Here is an 18,668-nt window from a genome sequence, read left to right on the forward strand (position 1 = left end):
TTTATAATCCTGAAAACCTGAATTTTCTTAAACATCACTGACTCAAAATGTAAACTATTTTAACCTCTCGTTGTTGCAGGCACAATGCCAGCCCCCGAGCAGCCCCCCATGGTGGACGAGGGGCTGCGGCAGACACAGGAACCTTCCACGGGCCCAGGCATGGAACTGGAGACCACAGCCACCACCATTCTGGCTTCTGTGAAGGAACAGGTATACACCTTCTTTTCAGAAGTTCAGTACGCATTGTGGCGTTAACCATTGCCTGTTATTGCGTTGCTCAAAAAAAAAAACCATTGTCGTTTCTAAAAAGTGTTGCCTAGTGTTTTGTGGGTCAGAATGTTAGAATCTGAATATAAAGGGCTCGTTTAATTGCATTGAACAGAAGCATCGTTATGGTATTCTCTGTCTCTGGAATGTACAGGCTGTTGTTGTAAATCAGACTTGAAATGCAGGTTTGTTGTTTAAGAAAGAAGAAGAGCTCGTGTAGAACCATTCCTTTTTGTACATTCTGCAAAGTTGTGTACAGTGTTACAGAAATTTGCACATAAAAGTTTAGGTATCATTAACTGTATTTTGCTAAAGAACGGATTTTAAACTTTGAGTTTGGTTTCAGTTATCAATACCAAGCTAGTAACATATTTTAAATCTGCAACACATTTATGGACATGTATCTTGATAATAGTTTATACACGGAAAATAAAATTGTGTTTGAAATCGAAGTCAGCCTTAATTTGTAAAGATGGTCCGGGGGAAATGACTTGCAGTTTTACAAAGAAGCATTCAAAGTAAAGTTTCTGGTTATAACAAAAACAAACAAAACCAGCCAAAAAAACCCAACAAAACAAAACAAAAATAAAATAACACCATAAAGAGAGAAGTAATAGTTTGGTGTTCACTGTCAGAACTAGAAATAATGATCATCTTTCTTTGCTTAATATGTAAATTGCAACATTTGAATTTCAGAATAAATCTGCTTTGCTGTCTCTGTTTCAGAACTTCTTTTAAGATAAATCAGTACTCAATTCAAGATATTAACTCTTAATGCAAACACTTGATGTATTGGTTCTCATATGTTGTCCCATATTAATATTAAGAAAAAGTGAGAATTAGATTATGTGGTCTTGATATAACAAGATTCATACCCGTAGAACCTTCAGTCTTAAATGAAAATTCTCTACATGATGGTGAAATTTGGATCTTTATTTTCATGCTTAAATTAATAGTTTCAAAAGTATTTTAAGATGACAATAGCAACCCTAATAATTTTTTAATGATATTAAAACTAATATTAAATTCTCCGGTGCGGAGGATATTAATGCTGGAGGCTGTGGAGATGCGAGGAATCGCAGTCATCTGAGTGCCAGTGATCCTGAGCCACCCCCCATTGCCTGGGACAGCAGTTTGCCTTGTGCTGCCTTAGCTTGTCACAAATGTCAATTTTAACTCGTTTGCTTGCAGTACATTTGTGGTGGGTTTGAGCTGGTCTGTTTTATTTTGCAGTTCAGACGGTGGCTGCAGCGGTGCCGGGGTTGCCGATACCCAGCGCTGCGGTTGCCGTCCGAGCTGCTGCTGGCCCTCGGGTGCAGTCGTGACTGCAAACGCTGAGCACACAGTTCTGACACCGCTGTATATCGAGTTAATACATGATGAGTATACGGTAAAAAGCCATTTGCTAACATCCCCTTTCCTACCCAAGAAATGTTTCTATCTTGTTCTTAGAGAAAAAATGTTAATGGAATCTTTCTTGATTTTAGAAAGGAGGTTAAAACCTCTTCCCCTTTCCATTCATAAAAAGGCTATTAAATATGTGGACTATTACGTAACTCAATTCTGATGAAAGGAAAAAACAAAACTAAAATTGTGTTTAATAGTTAGTGAAACACAAACTTCAGAACTGTAGCCGAAGTTTAAAATGTGTAGACACATTAGAACGAATACAAGGGGGAGGGAGAAGGAAATTGTGTTTCACTCTTGGAAATGATAATGAGAAAGAATTAAGAGCTGAACTGTTGCTTTCTGGTAGTTTTTGGTGTTGATAATAATTATGGACACTGACATATTCAACACCCTTCCTGTATGGCAGAAAGCCCAGAACAGAATATTTTCCAGTGCAGTTATTTACTTTATTAAGCTTGAGCAGAAACTACTATGCTGTTCGCCATGGCCTAACTTCCATTTCTACAGGAATCTCTATTTGCAGTAGGTCTGTACTTGTGAAATAGTTGCCACACCTTAACTTCATCACTGCTGAAACACTATAGTGGAGACAGAACTCAGAAAAGCCTTTATTATTACTTGTCAAATTGTGCAAGATTTTAGCTTAATACAAACTTAAAAATGACTACAGTGGTTCTGAAATAGGTAGATACATTTCTTGAATGACTTTGTTAAGCCTTCTACCGTCGTGGCATAGATAGGTTTGTATAAAAAGTTGCACTGATTAGTCTATGTACCCTACAAGCCACTTTAAATAAGCTCTGCATTGGTTTATTCACGAAGAGACTGGACAACGTCCTCAGACGGTGTGAACCGTGGGGTTGTCTGTGCAGGGACAGGAGTTGGGACCGATGATCCTTGCGGGTCCCTTCCAACTCGGGAAATTCTGTGGTTCTATGATTATTTTTCCTATGACCCCAAATCAGTTTAAAGCAACTTTTTTACCGAACTAGTGTGTCCCCTGGACTATGAACTGTGTCTGATGGAGACAAAGTTGTAGATGGCTGTGTACATCTCCCTTGGTTATATGTTAGGAAAGAAACATTTCAATTAACTTTCACTATTTTAAAATAATATGTGCAGAATAAGTATAATCTGCAAAGAAGTTTAGATGACTGCAGCTTTGTAGTACCACAGGTTCTGTTTTAATGTGCACACATCCCTACCAGCACAGCCCTGGCTTTGGCTGGGCTGGGGGATGGTTCTGGTACCAGGTTAAGTTGTTCTGTTTGCACTTACACCAGTGGAGGTACTTCTGGATGAAAATCCAGGGACGGACTGACTGACTGGGGTAAGTTGTGTCTCTACGAGAGGAATTCCTTCTTGAGTGCAGGGACATCCTAAGGCCAACTGTAATGAAGCTGAAATACATTTTGGCCTTTTTTTTTTTCTCTTAGTGAATTTGCTGATGGCTTGTGTTGGTTTGGTTTGCGGAGGGGGTTGTTTTCTGTGCATTTGTTTTGGGTCTGGGTTATGTTTGTTTGCTTTTCGTTTGTTTTGTTTTTCCAAAACATGTATTTTACTTCTAAAATATTACAAAGTTCCCAGCTATAATGGATAGAAGTATCTTAGGAAACGCTGAAACAAGTTTTAAGTAGAACTAAAGCCTTGAAATGTACACGTCTATATTTCAGAATCCTGCAGAGTGTTTGGATAAAAGTTTAGTTGAGTTCTGTTGGGAATCTCTTATCCATATTAAAAGAAAATTGAGTATTTTAATACTAAAATTAAAAGTTGTTAAAAATTGTAGGGGCAACATCATAGCAGCAGCTCTTTTTGGGAGGAGATGATGGCTGGAATCACTGCTATGTCACAGGACGCTGTGGAATTTGGGATGAATGGCTGCTGAACTGGCAAGATTAAATGGGATCGTTTGGAATTGTGAATTTCCTGCTTAGCACATTAGTTTTTCTTTTCAGAGATTGGGCTGAGCGGAAGGGTCTCACAAGAAAAACTACCCATCGATCCAGTTTTCAAAAGTCACGTGAATATGCTGGTTTGAATTTCTTTGCTAAGAGGGAAGCACTCACAGCAGTGACAGGTTTTTTTAATTGCTGTGGTTTGGTTGTTTTTCGATGGACAACTTTTCACCTTTTCTTTTGTAAATAGGTGACAATAGAGCAAGAATGGTTGGATATGCTTTTGGATGAATAATCATAAATCTCTTGAGCTTTCCTAAGTGTTTTCCTGTAAGTGTTCACTTGTGCTCAACACCTGAGCAAAACCTTTTCATATGACTGTGTTGAACCATATCATATCCTTAGAAAGTGTGCACTTTAGTTTTTTCCCTTCTTTAGTGTTTAAGTACAAAATTCTTTATGTAGTTCTTGAGATGTTTTTAATAGGGTTTGCAGGGGGGGGCAGGAAGGCAAAACCCGAAGTTTTTCAGATGGAAATGGAGGAAAGAATGTGTTCTCCATACAGCAAAGCATTTATTATTGCATGTTTTAAAACATATTTACTAGAATGACAGTATTTTAATATTAAGTTTGGGAGATTTCTTTAGCAGTTCTGATACTTTGCATCAAGTCCTCTGCAATCCGACTGTGTAGTCATGTCGCTTCAACAAGATACCTGAAAAACAGACTTACTGAATGCACTTTCAGTAATTAGACACAAACATTAAAGAGCCTCACTTTGAAATTCCGATTTGCTTGCATCTAGTGATCAATTAGGTGGATAAATATGTATCAGTTCTGAAATGAAGGCAATACTTTTTTTTAACTGGACTTCCGAGCTTTGCATGAGTGAAACACCAATCTTTGTCAACTTTTTCTGAATGACTGGAAGAACTGTCGTGGTTTTGGTTTGGTCTTTTTTTTTGTGGTTTGTTGGTTGGTTGGTTGGTTTTTGGTTTGGTGGGGTTTTTTTCCAACTCTCTTAATATTGTATTCAATTGAATAGGTCACTGTTCCCTGTTTGATCCCAGAACTCTGAACTTTACTGGTTCTGCTGTTTACAAACATTTCCAGTTCTGGTGAATCAAGTCTGAGAAGTCCACTTCCCAAGGAAGGCTCTTATTCTGGGACAAAATACATGCCGCTGCTGTCTTAGATGAAGTGACTAACTCATTTCCTTAATCAGAATTCTGTGTGCACCTTTATTCATATGAAGGTCTAGAAGGTTTTTTTCTTTCTAGGAGGTACTGTTAGGATTCTGGGAAGAAACTCCCCTTGGAAAAGAGCCTGCCCGCAGCTGTGGGTACCCCTGAAATACACTGCAGTATTTATACCTTTTGTAACACTTTCATGTTTATCTACTCAGAGGCAGCTGAACTCCAATCGCCCGCTGACAGAACAGCGTTCTCGGCTTTAAAAACCCCGGTTTTCACAGAGGATGCTGCTCAGTGTAGTCAGTGGATACCCCAAGCAGCATTCTTCTTTCTACCACTGACTAAGAGTAAGCTTTCTATTAATTGCTTAAATTTTGATCCCTCATCAGCTAGAGCAGCACTAAACTGTTTTACCAGACTAGTGAACAATGTAGGCGTAAAAGTATTAAGGGCTTTAATGGTCTGCTGCTGCTGAATACAGAATAAGTGTGATCAGCCGGTAATTGTAGCTGTGTCATTTCACATCCTGGAATCTGTAGTTCTCTTTACCCTCGCCAATTTTTTATCTTTTGTCTTCTATTTTGGAAGATACGGAGATACTGAAAGCATGCAAATGCACTTGTGTGCATGAGTAAACTTTATTTTTACAAAAAATGTTAAGTTTTATCTGATATGGTTATTTAAAAGTACAGGTTTTTTTCTGAGTAGATTCTGGTACACAATTTATTAGCTCACTACAGTATGATAGTCATATTGGGAAAAATACAGTATTCGGTGTGCTTTTAGGGAATCAGTTGCTTGGTCTAGCTCAGAATTGCAGTGAGTGGAAATCTGGAGAACTCTGTGTAGATCAGTGCAGGAGGTTAATGAGAAGAAGGTATACATGACTCTAATGCTGCTTGTCCTTTGTTGCACGTTTGTATCATAGAAATGTCCTAAATGAAATTACCTTTTCCTCACACCGTTTCACTTTCCATAGGCGATGGCAGCCGTGTGGCTCTGCACTGTGTGGTGCAGTTGATTGAGAAATGGGAAATGCCACGTAGAAGTTTCCTCTCAAATGTTGGCTGCCATTTCTTAGATCAGCTCAAACTACTGGAAGAGGCTCAACTGAATTGTTCAACGGGCAACATTTTTATGATGAGAAAAACATTTCATAGTTCAGCTTACAACTACCTTCTGAATGTTTCACAAAGACAGTGACACTGGGCAGCTGTAGCAACTTAGCTCATCGCAGTGTTACTGCACCTTGAAATCCCCTCGCAGCGCTGCCTCCTGCCACAGGAACCCCCGGACGTGGCAGAGCGGGAGCTGCAGGAGACGTCTCTGTCAGTGCCTCATCCCCCTGGCATGGCCCAGCCTGCCCGGCCCTGCGCTGGCAGCCGGGCACGTACCGTGCCAAAGAGCTGGGAGTCGTCTCCGCTGCTTGTGCCGCTGCTGCCGATTCTTGCACAGCTGTCACTAGAACAGCTTCGGCTAGCCAAGTGGACCACTGGTTGTTCAAAGTTTTAAGTTATCTGTGTTTTGCCAGAGGTTTTCAAATTGCAACAGTGCAGGAAGAAAGTAATTTTTATTTTTTGTCATTGTGAATGTGGACTCCTCATTCTCATCTGTGTTACTGAGGAATGAAAATTCCTCATTAACAAAAATGAAACTGTTGAGTCCCTGCAAAATGGTATCATAATGGGATGCAGACAGAAAACACAGAATTGCCTCTAAACCTTTTAATATCCACAGTCTGCAACAGGAGAATGAGTCTTCATGGTCCGTCATACAAATTACATTCCCATTACTTGCCTGTTTTCAAATGTTTACTGTTAGGAGCCCGGCCGCAGTGTGTTGGCAATTGTTCTCCTGACAGAGGTACAAGTCTGTTGTTTGCAGGATTGTGTAACGCGTGTCATCTGTATCTTGCGGCAGTGAAGACCTTCAGGTGTGTTCTTGAGTGAGATCTCTGGTCGCTGCTGGGCACGCAGTGTGGAGCGGGAGCTGCTGGGGGTGGATTGGGTGCTACGGCACCGGCAGAACCTGCAGCTCACAATTCCGTGGGTTGTGGCTTCACGCGTGGAAGCGGGGCTGCCTGCGCGCTGTGTGATTGCCCTTCGACGCAAGTTGCTTTCTTCTCTTTCTTGAACCATCTATGGGATTCCTGTTCCTTCGATGTGATTGTTTTTAAAGCCAGCACTTTTTGTAGCTTCGCATTAAGAAATGTGGTCTGTGGTTTCGCAGTGGAATTTAGGTTATGATACAAAAACTGTAGTTTTATAAGGTCATTAAGTAGTTACTGCTAAACAGATGAATAGAATTGTAGTGGTGTGGGATTTTTTTTTCCCCCCTTCCCACCCCTAGATGTATATTGAATAATTTTGAAAATGTAGCTCTGACCAAGGCATTGTAGTGTTATGTTTCAGAAGATCTGGTTCATCCTTTTGACGCAGTATTGCAGGGTATTCTGTAATCTACATCTATAATTTTAGTATGTTCTTGCCACATAGATGTTCTCCTGCAAATGCAAACAAGCTTACTAATTGTTTTATTTGACTCCTGTCACGTCAGTTTGTCATAAGCCGGTCCTACACACGTGAGTAAATGGTGATTTGTGCCGGGGGCAGCAGGCTGTGTGTCGCTGGCAGCCAGCGCTGGATCGAGCACCCTGCGTGAGCAGCATTCTGTCCCTGCCCGCAGAGGAGCACATTCACATAGATTCCTTCACTAAATACTACACCATCTGCTAGATAAACAGGGCGGTGGTAGGAATCCATTTAGAGTGAGATAAAATGGCATTATAAGGAAGCAGAAACTATGGAAGTGATCAATGCACTTATTTACAATTGATTAGGACTTAGTTTTCTGTAGTAATGTGGTGATTTAAGCTAAAAGAAAAAAGGTTTAAAACATGAGGTATCCCAGCTGTAAAGAAGATGGTACCTCTAAAATTATCCCTCTTATGTATTTATACAGGTATTTAAGACATATCAACTACAGCTGCAGATACCAAATTTAAGAAGAGACATACAAAAGTCAGCACTCATTGTTTCAAAAAGTATGTAAACTTTGCTGCTTCATTGGAACCACTGGCTGCAGACATAAAAGCATTGTTCAGACTAAAAAACAGAGCTGGGGGGGGGTTTGCTGCTTTACTCATACTTGCAAAAACACATTAGATCTTCCTAAGCATCAGATGGCAAGTTAGTTTCGTGCCTTTTACACCTTCGCAGTTCAGTGCACTGGGTTTTTTTTTTTTTGCACCAAGATATAGAGTTATGAAGAATATTGTAGATAGACAACTGGCAGTGTTGTTCATCTAATTAAAAGATCGGTAAATAACAATAGGCAACTTGAATCTTGTGTTCAAGTTCATAGTTTACATCAATGACATTGCTTTTTAAATATTGATTTAAAAGTAAGGAACAGAAAACAGCTTTAAACATAGGGTAAATGTTTTATATTATTTCTGCAAACAAGCAGTGCAGTACTGTTTATTTTAAAGATTTGTGTTTGTTACATGCTATATAATACATCATGGTTTATTTGGGGAAAAAGCTTGTCTTGCTGCCTTTTGCTTCCAAATGTACAGAGCTTCAGCATCTGATTTTTTTTTTTCTTTAATCACAGCATTTTCCACTAGCATATTAATAACTGGCTGGTGAACCAGCATTTAGATGGATCTATTATCTATATTCAGACTTGGAATTGGAAAATAAATTCTCGTTTATAATTTTCTTGTTTCGTTTTGTTTTTTCCTTAATACACTTTTTAGTATTTTCTCTCTGTAAGACAGACTGTCCAAGTGAGCTGTCTGGGAGCAGGTGTACCTCTGGTGCAACACGAAGTTGAATCGTGCTGAGACCTGGTATCGGACTGTGAGCTCTGGGTCTCTGCTGCTGGATGCAGCTACATCTGCTACAAACTGTCTGATATTATCCATACTTTCTCCTCCACATACAGGCCCAAAAGATCTGCCGTGGTCTGCAGTTATCATGTTCACGAGGCTTTTCATATCAGGTCTCAGGATTAAAAGGGTTTAATTTCAGAAATCTGTCGAGAAGCAGGTTTTAATAAAATCCATGTTTGGGACATATGCCCTTTCATGCCTGAGCATTGACTGCGCTAAGCTTTGCTAATGCTGGTGCTTGACAGCAAGTGCCAACCCAGTGCTGCTCCCGTGGTTTGTGTACTTATCTGTTCTGGGGGTGCTTGTGCCCTGTGGCAGCAGTGGGCAAGTTCCACAGCCTGGAGGCAAGTGGGTTTGCTGGCCAGTGTCTGGAATGGTAGGGCTGTTTATTCAGCTTGGTGGTGAGCTCTGTTATATGGAGCTCGAATCAGACTTTCAGAAGTAGGTTTGGTTGGTGTTTTGGTTTGGGGGTGTTTTGTTGGGTTTTTTTTTTGATTTTGGGGTGGGTTTTGGTCATATAATGTGGAGAGTAGTTTTATCAGTATGGCAGCTGCTGTTTGGCTCAGGCCTCAGCTGGCTTCCTGATGAAATCAGTGCTAATCAGCCTCTGTTCGGAGGCTCTGGGAGGTGATCTCAGTGTCTTGTCAGGGGAACAGCTTCATCCCTCCTCCTGCAGGACACATCCTGGTTGCAGAGTAGCTCTGTAGCAGTGTTCCTCTGCCCCCGGGAGCGGAGATGAGGTACCTGCAGGCTGCTGCGCCCCGCTCTGGTGCGCCCCTTCTGCTGCGCCCCGCTTTACCTGTCGGAAAAGGTGTGCAGGCTGCAAGAATGAGAGAGCTCTCACAGGCACCAAGTGAAGTATTTAAGCCTTGTGCCCTGGAATGTCGGGTGTGGAAGAACAGTTTGCATTCACCATGATCTATGAGTGAAGGTGATTCTTGTAATGTGGCAAGGCACGCAACTACTGTCTAATACAATGTCATGATTTACATTCAGAAAAAAACCCTTATTAGTAATTTGCACCTGAAAGGAATGCTTCTGTGCTGAATTTGACTTGTGTATGAGACTTGCATCATCAGATTATTCAATATTGGTGTTCATCTATTTTTAAATAGTGTTAAACAGTTTACTTACATTTCAGGGGATGTAGAATATCAGTTTGTAAAACAATACAATTGCACTGACGGAATCCTTTTATATGGTTAACAAAAGCTAGCTGTGGGTAAAAACGCCACTGATATTCCTGATGACATAGTATAGATTTCAGAGTACCATGTTTACAGACAATGATTCCAGATGTTAATAACACACAAACATTCTGTGCAGCACTTGCATTGACCGTGTCTTCCTCTGAGCTTTATGTTCCCAAAGTCTGCTACAGAGGCTGCGGTTTGGTACCTCTGACTGGGAAACAGAACAAAGCTGGAGCCAGGACAGGTGGAATAGCCCATCTCTGCCCTCAGCCTGAGGAAGTAATACATGGGAAGGGTTTGAATACCAAAGTCAGAACATAACCTGGTTTAGGATTTGGAGTTTTGCCATTAGCAAGGTTAGGATACAATCTTTTCCAGTGTACCTCTGTTATCGGTGAAATTGAAGACTGACCTTATAGGTGTTGGTTTGCTTAGATTGTAGCAACATATGGAGATACAAACTTTTCAATTGCAGGAGGAATAAAATCCACAAATGCTTAAATGTGTTTTTCCTTTTGTAACAGGCGATAAATCAATATTTGCATAAATCACTTATTTAAGGAACCATTAAATTCCCACTTGAATCTTCTAATAGTTTATTCCACTAAGGAAGGGTCAAAGCAAACATGATTGTGATGAAACAGTGATTGTTTCAGAATTAATCCACACCCATTTTTTAACATCAAGAATGCTTTTCTTTTTATTTTGAAATTTCAGGAGCTCCAATTTCAAAGACTTACCAGAGAACTGGAGGTGGAAAGGCAAATTGTGGCTAATCAGCTAGAAAGATGTAGGCTGGGAGCAGAATCACCAAGTATCGCCAGCACAAGGTACAGGTCCTCATGACTTTATTTCATATGTCCCATAAATCAAAGGGCTTTTTAGTGGTGCTTATGTCCTACATACATCTATTTTCACTGACAGCTATTCACCTTCCATTAATATCTGAAGTATTAGAAAGTGCAAATTTGCTGTAAAGAGTTATGGGACAGTTTCAAGAGGCCTCTCTAATCATTGATTACATTGTCTGTAGAGTGTATGTAAAGCTTTAATTTCTCTTTAAATATGTTAAGTTTGTTTTTAAGACTTAGCCCAAGAGAAATATATTAGACTTATAACCTATTTGTATCAAAGAAACAGTACTAGTTAAATGTAGTAATCCAATTATTTTTTCCCTGAATTAACTTCAGCTTTTCTGAAATACTTCGTTGTTACATTTGTTTTCAGGGAACACATTGCTATAAGTGTATTGTTAGCATATTTAAATAGTGTGAAACATACCCAATATATTTCACATACAATGACAATAACTATAGCAAAGCATTTTGTTAATATTTCAGCTTTAGCTAGTATTCTGATTTTTTTTTTTTTTAACTCCTTAGCGAACTTTTAAACTCTAAATGTATTTGGGCAATCATTCATCTCAAGCATATTAAATGATTGGTAGCTCTTGATTCTGAAAGCCTTGATAAAAATGCCTTCTCTTATGAAACATTTATACCTGCAGTTCGGGTTACAGCATAATTTCTTGTCTTAAATACTGTTTGTTTCTATATTCTTTCAGCAATAAACTTGGGTATCACTCTGACATGTTTCCTTCTGTGGCCGAAATAAATATTTCTGCAAGTTAAATGGGAAGTTTTTCCTACAAAAACTTGAGAAACAGGAGGTGATTATTTAAAAATAAATTTTAAAAATCCAGTGTACCAGCTAACACAGCTGGTTTTTACACATCAAACTACTTGACCTGGGTTGTCATTTGACAGTATGGTTATTGGCATGAGAGCTTTTGTTTAAGAAACCTTGAAATATTCAAAAATATTCCTTGGACAAGATGACTTATTTTGTACCCTTCGTGTTTGCCTATCTTCTCTCTAGATCCACATATTTCTCCAGGGGTTGCTCATATTTTGTTTTGAAAGCTAAAAAAGTTAAATTCCTATGGAAGAACAAACAAAAAGCTTCAGGTTTTTTATGACTCCAACCACCTTTCATTCAGTACTGAATGTCTATTTCAGTGAATTTGCCTGAGTAATACAAAGGAGAAGGTTTTTCCACATCTCAAGTCCAGAGAATTTCACACACAAAGAACACCAGAGTTAGCTTATCCCACAAATAATGTTGTGTAGTTTTTAAACTAATGTACAATTACCAGTATCTACACAATAAGTTAGATGTACTATCATTTACTGAGATGGAAAACATAATTCATAGTATCATGGAGTCATTTCTTCCTTTGGTTCCTTCCCTATGGCGAAATGATGTTTATTCGTATTAAAAAAGCTGGTGACAGTTTAGGGGGAGAAAAGACGAGCACACAGCTTGGTTTGTGGTTCTGTGAATTCAGATAAACTCCTCAATCTCTTGTTTTCTGAGCCATACATTTTCTGTAGTTATTAGTAAAGTATTTTACACATTTAAAATCAAAGCCTAATTATGTTCTTAGTTCTTACAGCCACTTCTGTATTCTGACCACTGTTGTTGTTTTTCTATATTTTCTGTCCCAGCTGAGTCTGGTCCTGTATAGATGACCATGCTGTGCTACATCACTTTGTTACTGAGGGACACGGGATGAAAACTTGGGTTTGACAGTATGTTCTGAGATGTGTGTGCCCTTGGTTATTTTTTTGACTTATTCTTTAGTGTGGATCTCTGTTTTAAGAGATGTGTGAGAAGCTAGGAAAAAAAAAAATCTGTATTTGAATGAGATGCTTTAATTTCTCCACAAACCATTGTTTCCAGTGTAGTTGGAAGAGTTGTTGAAAGAATCAGGGTAAAACAGTCTCTTAGAGCAGTATCCCAGCAGACACAAACACAGCAGCAAAATGTATAGACATAAAAAGGTGTATGTGTTTCCCCAGGCTCGGTGATGTAAATGTTTAGCTAGGGCTGAGAAGAAACGAGCCATGAGGAGGGCACGGGGTGAAGGCTTGGAGCCGAATGCTGTCTGAGAGCTGGGTCGTGGGCAGCTCCAGCCTGCTCCCGGGTCAGGGGACTTCAGCATCTACAGAGCAAGAGTGTGTTTCTTCCAGCCAGGTGGAAGAATTGTCCAACAGTGTCATATAAAAACCAAAACCATGACAAAAACTAAAATGGCAAGCAAAACTAAACATGAGCTGCGTTTGCCTTTTTATCCATTGTTCGAGGTTTGTGTCCCTGAGGAATCAGCAATGCTTTATTTCAAAGAGAGCGCTTTAAGCTGCTTTGGTGAGGTTGAAATATTGGGGAGCATTTCATTTCAGAGGTGCAGGTGAAGGTTTAGTTGAGTTTGGCAGCAGTGCCCCCGATTTCCCCGCTCTGAACCGGGTTCCTGCAGCAGCACTGGCAGGAGGTACCGCGGCTTCGGGAGGCAGGTGCTGGGGTGAAGTCCCAGGTGCTGCAGTGCCAGCACACGCCTGTCACCTGTGGCGGTGGCCGCAGCTTGGCCTTCCCGCTGTCCTGTGGCGGTCAGGCCATCCCTCTGAGCCACCCGGCACCAGCAGGACAAGTTCCACCCCAAGGGAAGTCGTGGTGACAGCTGGCGAGGAAAGGGGGAGATACGACATCAGTGCCCTAAACCAGTGTAAACTTCTCTGCAGCTGGTACGGGCAGCTCCTCAGCTGGGCTGCGCGGCCAGGAGCCCAATCCCGGTGCAGCGCAGAGTGCAGCTGTGCAGAGCACACCGGGATACACCGGTCTGCAGGGAGGCACCGGTGACCGGGCTGTCACCGTATGGAACACAGCTCTGCAGAGCACACCGGGATACACCGGTCTGCAGGGAGGCACCGGTGACCGGGCTGTCACCGTATGGAACACAGCTGTGCAGAGCACGCCGGGATACACCGGTCTGCAGGGAGGCACCGGTGACCGGGCTGTCACCGTATGGAACACAGCTGTGCAGAGCACACCGGGATACACCGGTCTGCAGGGAGGCACCGGTGACCGGGCTGTCACCGTATGGAACACAGCTCTGCAGAGCACGCCGGGATACACCGGTCTGCAGGGAGGCACCGGTGACCAGGCTGTCACCGTATGGAACACAGCTGTGCAGAGCACACCGGGATACACCCGTCTGCAGGGAGGCACCGGTGACCGGGCTGTCACCGTATGGAACACAGCTGTGCAGAGCACACCGGGATACACCCGTCTGCAGGGAGGCACCGGTGACCGGGCTGTCACCGTATGGAACACAGCTGTGCAGAGCACGCCGGGATACACCGGTCTGCAGGGAGGCACCGGTGACCGGGCTGTCACCGTATGGAACACAGCTCTGCAGAGCACACCGGGATACACCGGTCTGCAGGGAGGCACCGGTGACCGGGCTGTCACCGTATGGAACACAGCTCTGCAGAGCACGCCGGGATACACCGGTCTGCAGGGAGGCACCGGTGACCGGGCTGTCACCGTATGGAACACAGCTGTGCAGAGCACACCGGGATACACCCGTCTGCAGGGAGGCACCGGTGACCGGGCTGTCACCGTATGGAACACAGCTGTGCAGAGCACACCGGGATACACCGGTCTGCAGGGAGGCACCGGTGACCGGGCTGTCACCGTATGGAACACAGCTCTGCAGAGCACACCGGGATACACCCGTCTGCAGAGAGGCACCGGTGACCAGGCTGTCACCTCCTCGCGTGTGCCTGAGCAGGACTCTCACTGCAGAAGCGTGGCGGCTCTGTGGCTGCTTGTCCTTGCCAACTGTACACACGAACAGAGCAAACCAAACAGAAGGTACTTGTAGTTCAGGTTTGTTAGTCTGTCACCCACCTGTATTACAACCATATTGTGAGCACAAGCAGCGCACAGGATTAGTTCTGTGTTTTACTCTCTTAAGAGTGTGAAAGATGAGAACGAGAGCAGATCTGCAGATTCTAAGCAATTGTAGTGTCATGGGTAGAGAAGGAAGAACTGGATCAGCTGCAGCCCTGGATTCCAATACAGCTTTATTTTTGTGTATCTGTAGGTTACTTGCCTGTTAAAATTATTTCTTCTCATAATTATTTTTATAAATGGGTGTTGTGCTCAGCACTTTTAAGATCTTTCATGGCATCTCATACACTTTCAATCCTCTTAAGAGCCTGAAATGTTACCTGGTTAGTTTTACATGTGAGCATTAAATATTTTTATCCATGCTATACACTACAAGATCTGAGATGATAGGCTGAGGCAAACAATGTGTGGTTTCAGTTGTATGTTTTCATTTCCATTTCATGCTGCAACACGCGCAGGTTTCTGTGAAGCAGCCCCGGGCTGCTCAGGCTGCTGCACACACACACTCACACACAGACACACTCTCCAGCATCCCTGCCCGTCCCGGCTGGGCTGGGTTCGTGCTGCTGCGGGAGGTGTCGGTGTCCAGCGACGGCAGCACCGGCCTCGGCAAACGCCTCTGGGCTGGAGCTGGCCCTGCGACTGCTTTGCATTGGGAAGTAGCTCCTGAAAACCCAGTGACGTTGGCAACCAAAAGACTCATTTAATTGTAAAATACTGCACTCGTAATAGCAGCTTGTCACAAGTACTTTAACAAAAGTATGTAAATGGCTCACTGGACTTCATCAGAATGCAAGCCCTTTTGGCAGTACAGTAAATAATTTTTTTAAATTCAACATTTTGAGTACTGAACAGTCAGTCTGAGTAATAATGTGCCTGCCTGAAGCCTGCTGAGTTTTGTAAAGTTAAATGTATTTCATAGTTACTTGGATGGTTTATTTTTTCTGCTTTATGTTGCAGGTAATCTTCTTTTCCCAATGCCAGCTGACATACAATGTGCACTTTCTGTAGCAGCAGAAAATATTCCAAAGCGCTTCAGTATTGCGTGCTGTGAGCTTTCTGTGAGATCAACATGTATTGCATTTCATGGTCACATTTTTTCCTGTAAAATGGGAGAAGGCTGATAAAGAGCGTGAGCAGAGCAGCGGTTCTGCTCCCAGGCTGCGCCCCGAGCGGGGCCGAGTCCCTCCTGTTCCCGTGGGGAGCAGCGACGTGCGAGAGGCCCCGACGCGCACAGCCCGGGGCGACCGGGCGAGCAGCAGCACGTCTGTCCTGACGAGACCGCGCGCACCGAACTGCTCCGGCTCTCATTGCCTGCCAGAAACTAGTTTCAGTTTGTTCGTGTGGTGTATCAAGTACTCCAGCATTTCCAAAAGGTTTATTTGGAGTTGCCTGCATATGTTGTAATACATGATGTCACCAAACTTTCATGGCACATTATAAGCTCTGTAAAAATTCCCTTTAGAATCGGTATGTCCTTCCAGGGCAAGAAGAGGGAAGGAATCACAGTAATTTAAACTATTTATTTATTTACACTAATATCACACTTACTGAAATTTGCAAAGAAATCAATTACAGGGCTACATTAAATTTAAAAGGAAGAAAAGGTATACCTAATGTTCTTTGCAAAGCTTCAGTGTACTATAAAAGCAGGACTGAAATGTATTTGACAGAATTTAGCTAAGTAATGAATAATTTAAAATCAAGATCTCCTAGTTGATCATAATAGAGCTGTTGGGAGAGTATTTTTGGCACTGATATTAAAATTATGTTTATCACAACAATTTAGGAGAAATAATGATTAATTCAGTCATTAGTTGCTAGCTAGGAACTACTTACCATGTTAAGTAAAATAACTGGTCTCCGGGTCACGTAGCAGTTGCCGATGCGGAACATTGGGAGGAACATCTGTCTCGGCTGCGGAATGAAGGAATCTCCTTTGGTTAGAAATCCATCTGGGCTATGGTTGTTACAGTTCTTAGCGTATTATAAATCTTCTGCAATCTGGCTGTAGAGTTTCTATTCTCTATATTACAATAATTACATATAACGATTCAATTTTCATTTTATTGCACTGTAGACTGTAATGTTAACTTGTGAACTTGATTTCAGAGCTTGCGAATGGACTGTTAGGTTTGTTCTCCTGGATTTTCAAACAGTCTCAGGGAGTGTCTCTTCCTCTATCTTTACTCCGTGATTGAACTATGAGATGCCCTTACTTTACAATTATCTTAGGAAATGAACTTTTTTTCCCTTATATTTTGTTTCTACTAATTCCTTAGTCAAAAGAATGAAAAATAAGAACAGAACCGTTAGTCTATGTAACATCAGCAAATTTTCAGGACTTTTTCATGTTTTCTTCACAGCCTGGTTCGGATTTGCTTTTTTTCGGCTGTACTACATGTTAGACAGAAGTTTCCATGGATGGGTTTCCTTCTGGTTTGTACAGTTTCTTACTTTCTTGCTTCAGGTCCCAGGCAGTCCCGGGAGTGGAAACGCGGGAAGAATCACGCGGTGGTGAAGGTGACCACGCAACCTTGGTGTGTGTGCACATCATGCGTGGTGCATATTTTCCAGACTGTAGTTTTACCAGATGACTTCTGGAAGCATCACAGGGTCCCCTACTGTAGCTCGGAGGACCTGAACAGTCACTCTATTTCCAGTCACTCCATCAGTTAATAAGGCTAATTAAGATGTTTAACTGAGTGCGTGGGTGATCAAAGCACAGATCTGGAGATACAGAAGACATCAGTCCAAGTCTCTGCTGCTGAGTTTACAATTACAGGGTGTGCTGCCATTTGTCTTGAGTCCACAGAAATTTAGAAGTGCTTATTTTTTGCATGTCTGCATCAAAAATGAATGAAACTTGCAAAGTTTTCTTGTTATAGCTCCAGTATTTATATTTTTTTCCTGTTTACCCAGACTTTCTGAAATTCTGTCAAAACTTTTGAATGCCAGTAGAACTGAGGATTTTTTGGGGTTTTATGCAATTTGCTGATGCTCAAATATGAAAAAAAAAAAAAAGAAAAAGCTTACTGATGAAGGAAGATAAAGGACAAGTAAACCAATATGTTCAGTCTTAAGCAGCCCCGAAGTTCTGGCTGGCAGCTCCGCGCGAGCAGAGGCACAAACCCCTGTGAATAAACCACCTCTGCTGGGTGCCTGGCAGAACAGATGTGTTCCAGTGATGAAAGCTTAGCCAAGCAGTGAACTAAAATACTAAAGAAATATGTATGAAGTACATACCTTTTCAACAGAACTGTATATTTGGCTATTTACAGCTTTTCACAGTTTTAGAAATATTTAATAAATAATACGTAATTTTTTCTGCCGTTGCCTTTTTTGATGACAACACCAGTATATTCAGGCACTTAAGGTAGGCAATGGACATCACTGCTTTTCTCTCAAGCAGTACTGGCTGAATCAGAAATACATTTAATCTTACGGAATACACTTGCTAATATAATAAACTTAAACATGAAGCTTAAACTGCTTCGCGTTATATAATACCTGCAAAAGATGTGTGTGGCACCGAGAATTTAATTTCACTGTCCAGTCTAGAAGCTGCAGATGATAGTTTTGGTTAGTAGTATACTTTTTAAAATTGTGTAAAGACATCTCAACAAAAACTAGAAATGTGCAGTTTTCTGCAATGTTACATTGGTGGTCCGGCCTCGCTGTCCCAGCGCAGCCGGGGCCGTGGGCCCTGAGTCCTGGGCTGCCCCAGCCTGGCGGGAGCAGCTGCCCGCCCGGGGAGGCCGGCGCGTCTGAGCGCCAGCGCCTCAGGGGCAAAAATGCTGCTGCTGCTGCTTAGTACGTTTTGTCTCTAAATGAAGCCATAGGAAACCTTTTCCATTTATCAGATTTTTTTTTTTCTTTCCAGATTGGCAACTGATTAAATTTTGTGTCTAATACATCAGCTTTGAACTGAGGCTGTGAGATGGCAAAGAAAAGGTGTGAAATTAAGTTAAGAAAGGGGCAAACAAACCCCAAACCAACGCAAAACAAACAAATCCAAATAATTAGGAAATAAAAGTGAGAAAAAAAATGCAAACAGATA

The 18,668-nt window shown here is 41.9% G+C and overlaps 1 protein-coding gene across 1 annotated transcript in view; it reads left to right on the forward strand.

The window, feature by feature from the left end:
• The window catches only part of PKP4 (plakophilin 4), a 74,859-nt gene that overhangs the window by 29,364 nt on the left and 26,827 nt on the right, over positions 1-18,668 (forward strand). Inside the window, exons 2-3 of the mRNA XM_065637415.1 lie at positions 80-210; positions 10,574-10,686. Of these exons, the coding sequence (XP_065493487.1) occupies positions 85-210; positions 10,574-10,686 (239 nt within the window). The 5' untranslated portion in view covers positions 80-84. The remainder of the gene's footprint in view (positions 1-79; positions 211-10,573; positions 10,687-18,668) is intronic.

This window comes from Caloenas nicobarica, chromosome 6, assembly GCF_036013445.1.
Source record: "Caloenas nicobarica isolate bCalNic1 chromosome 6, bCalNic1.hap1, whole genome shotgun sequence".
Classification (NCBI taxonomy): domain Eukaryota; kingdom Metazoa; phylum Chordata; class Aves; order Columbiformes; family Columbidae; genus Caloenas; species Caloenas nicobarica.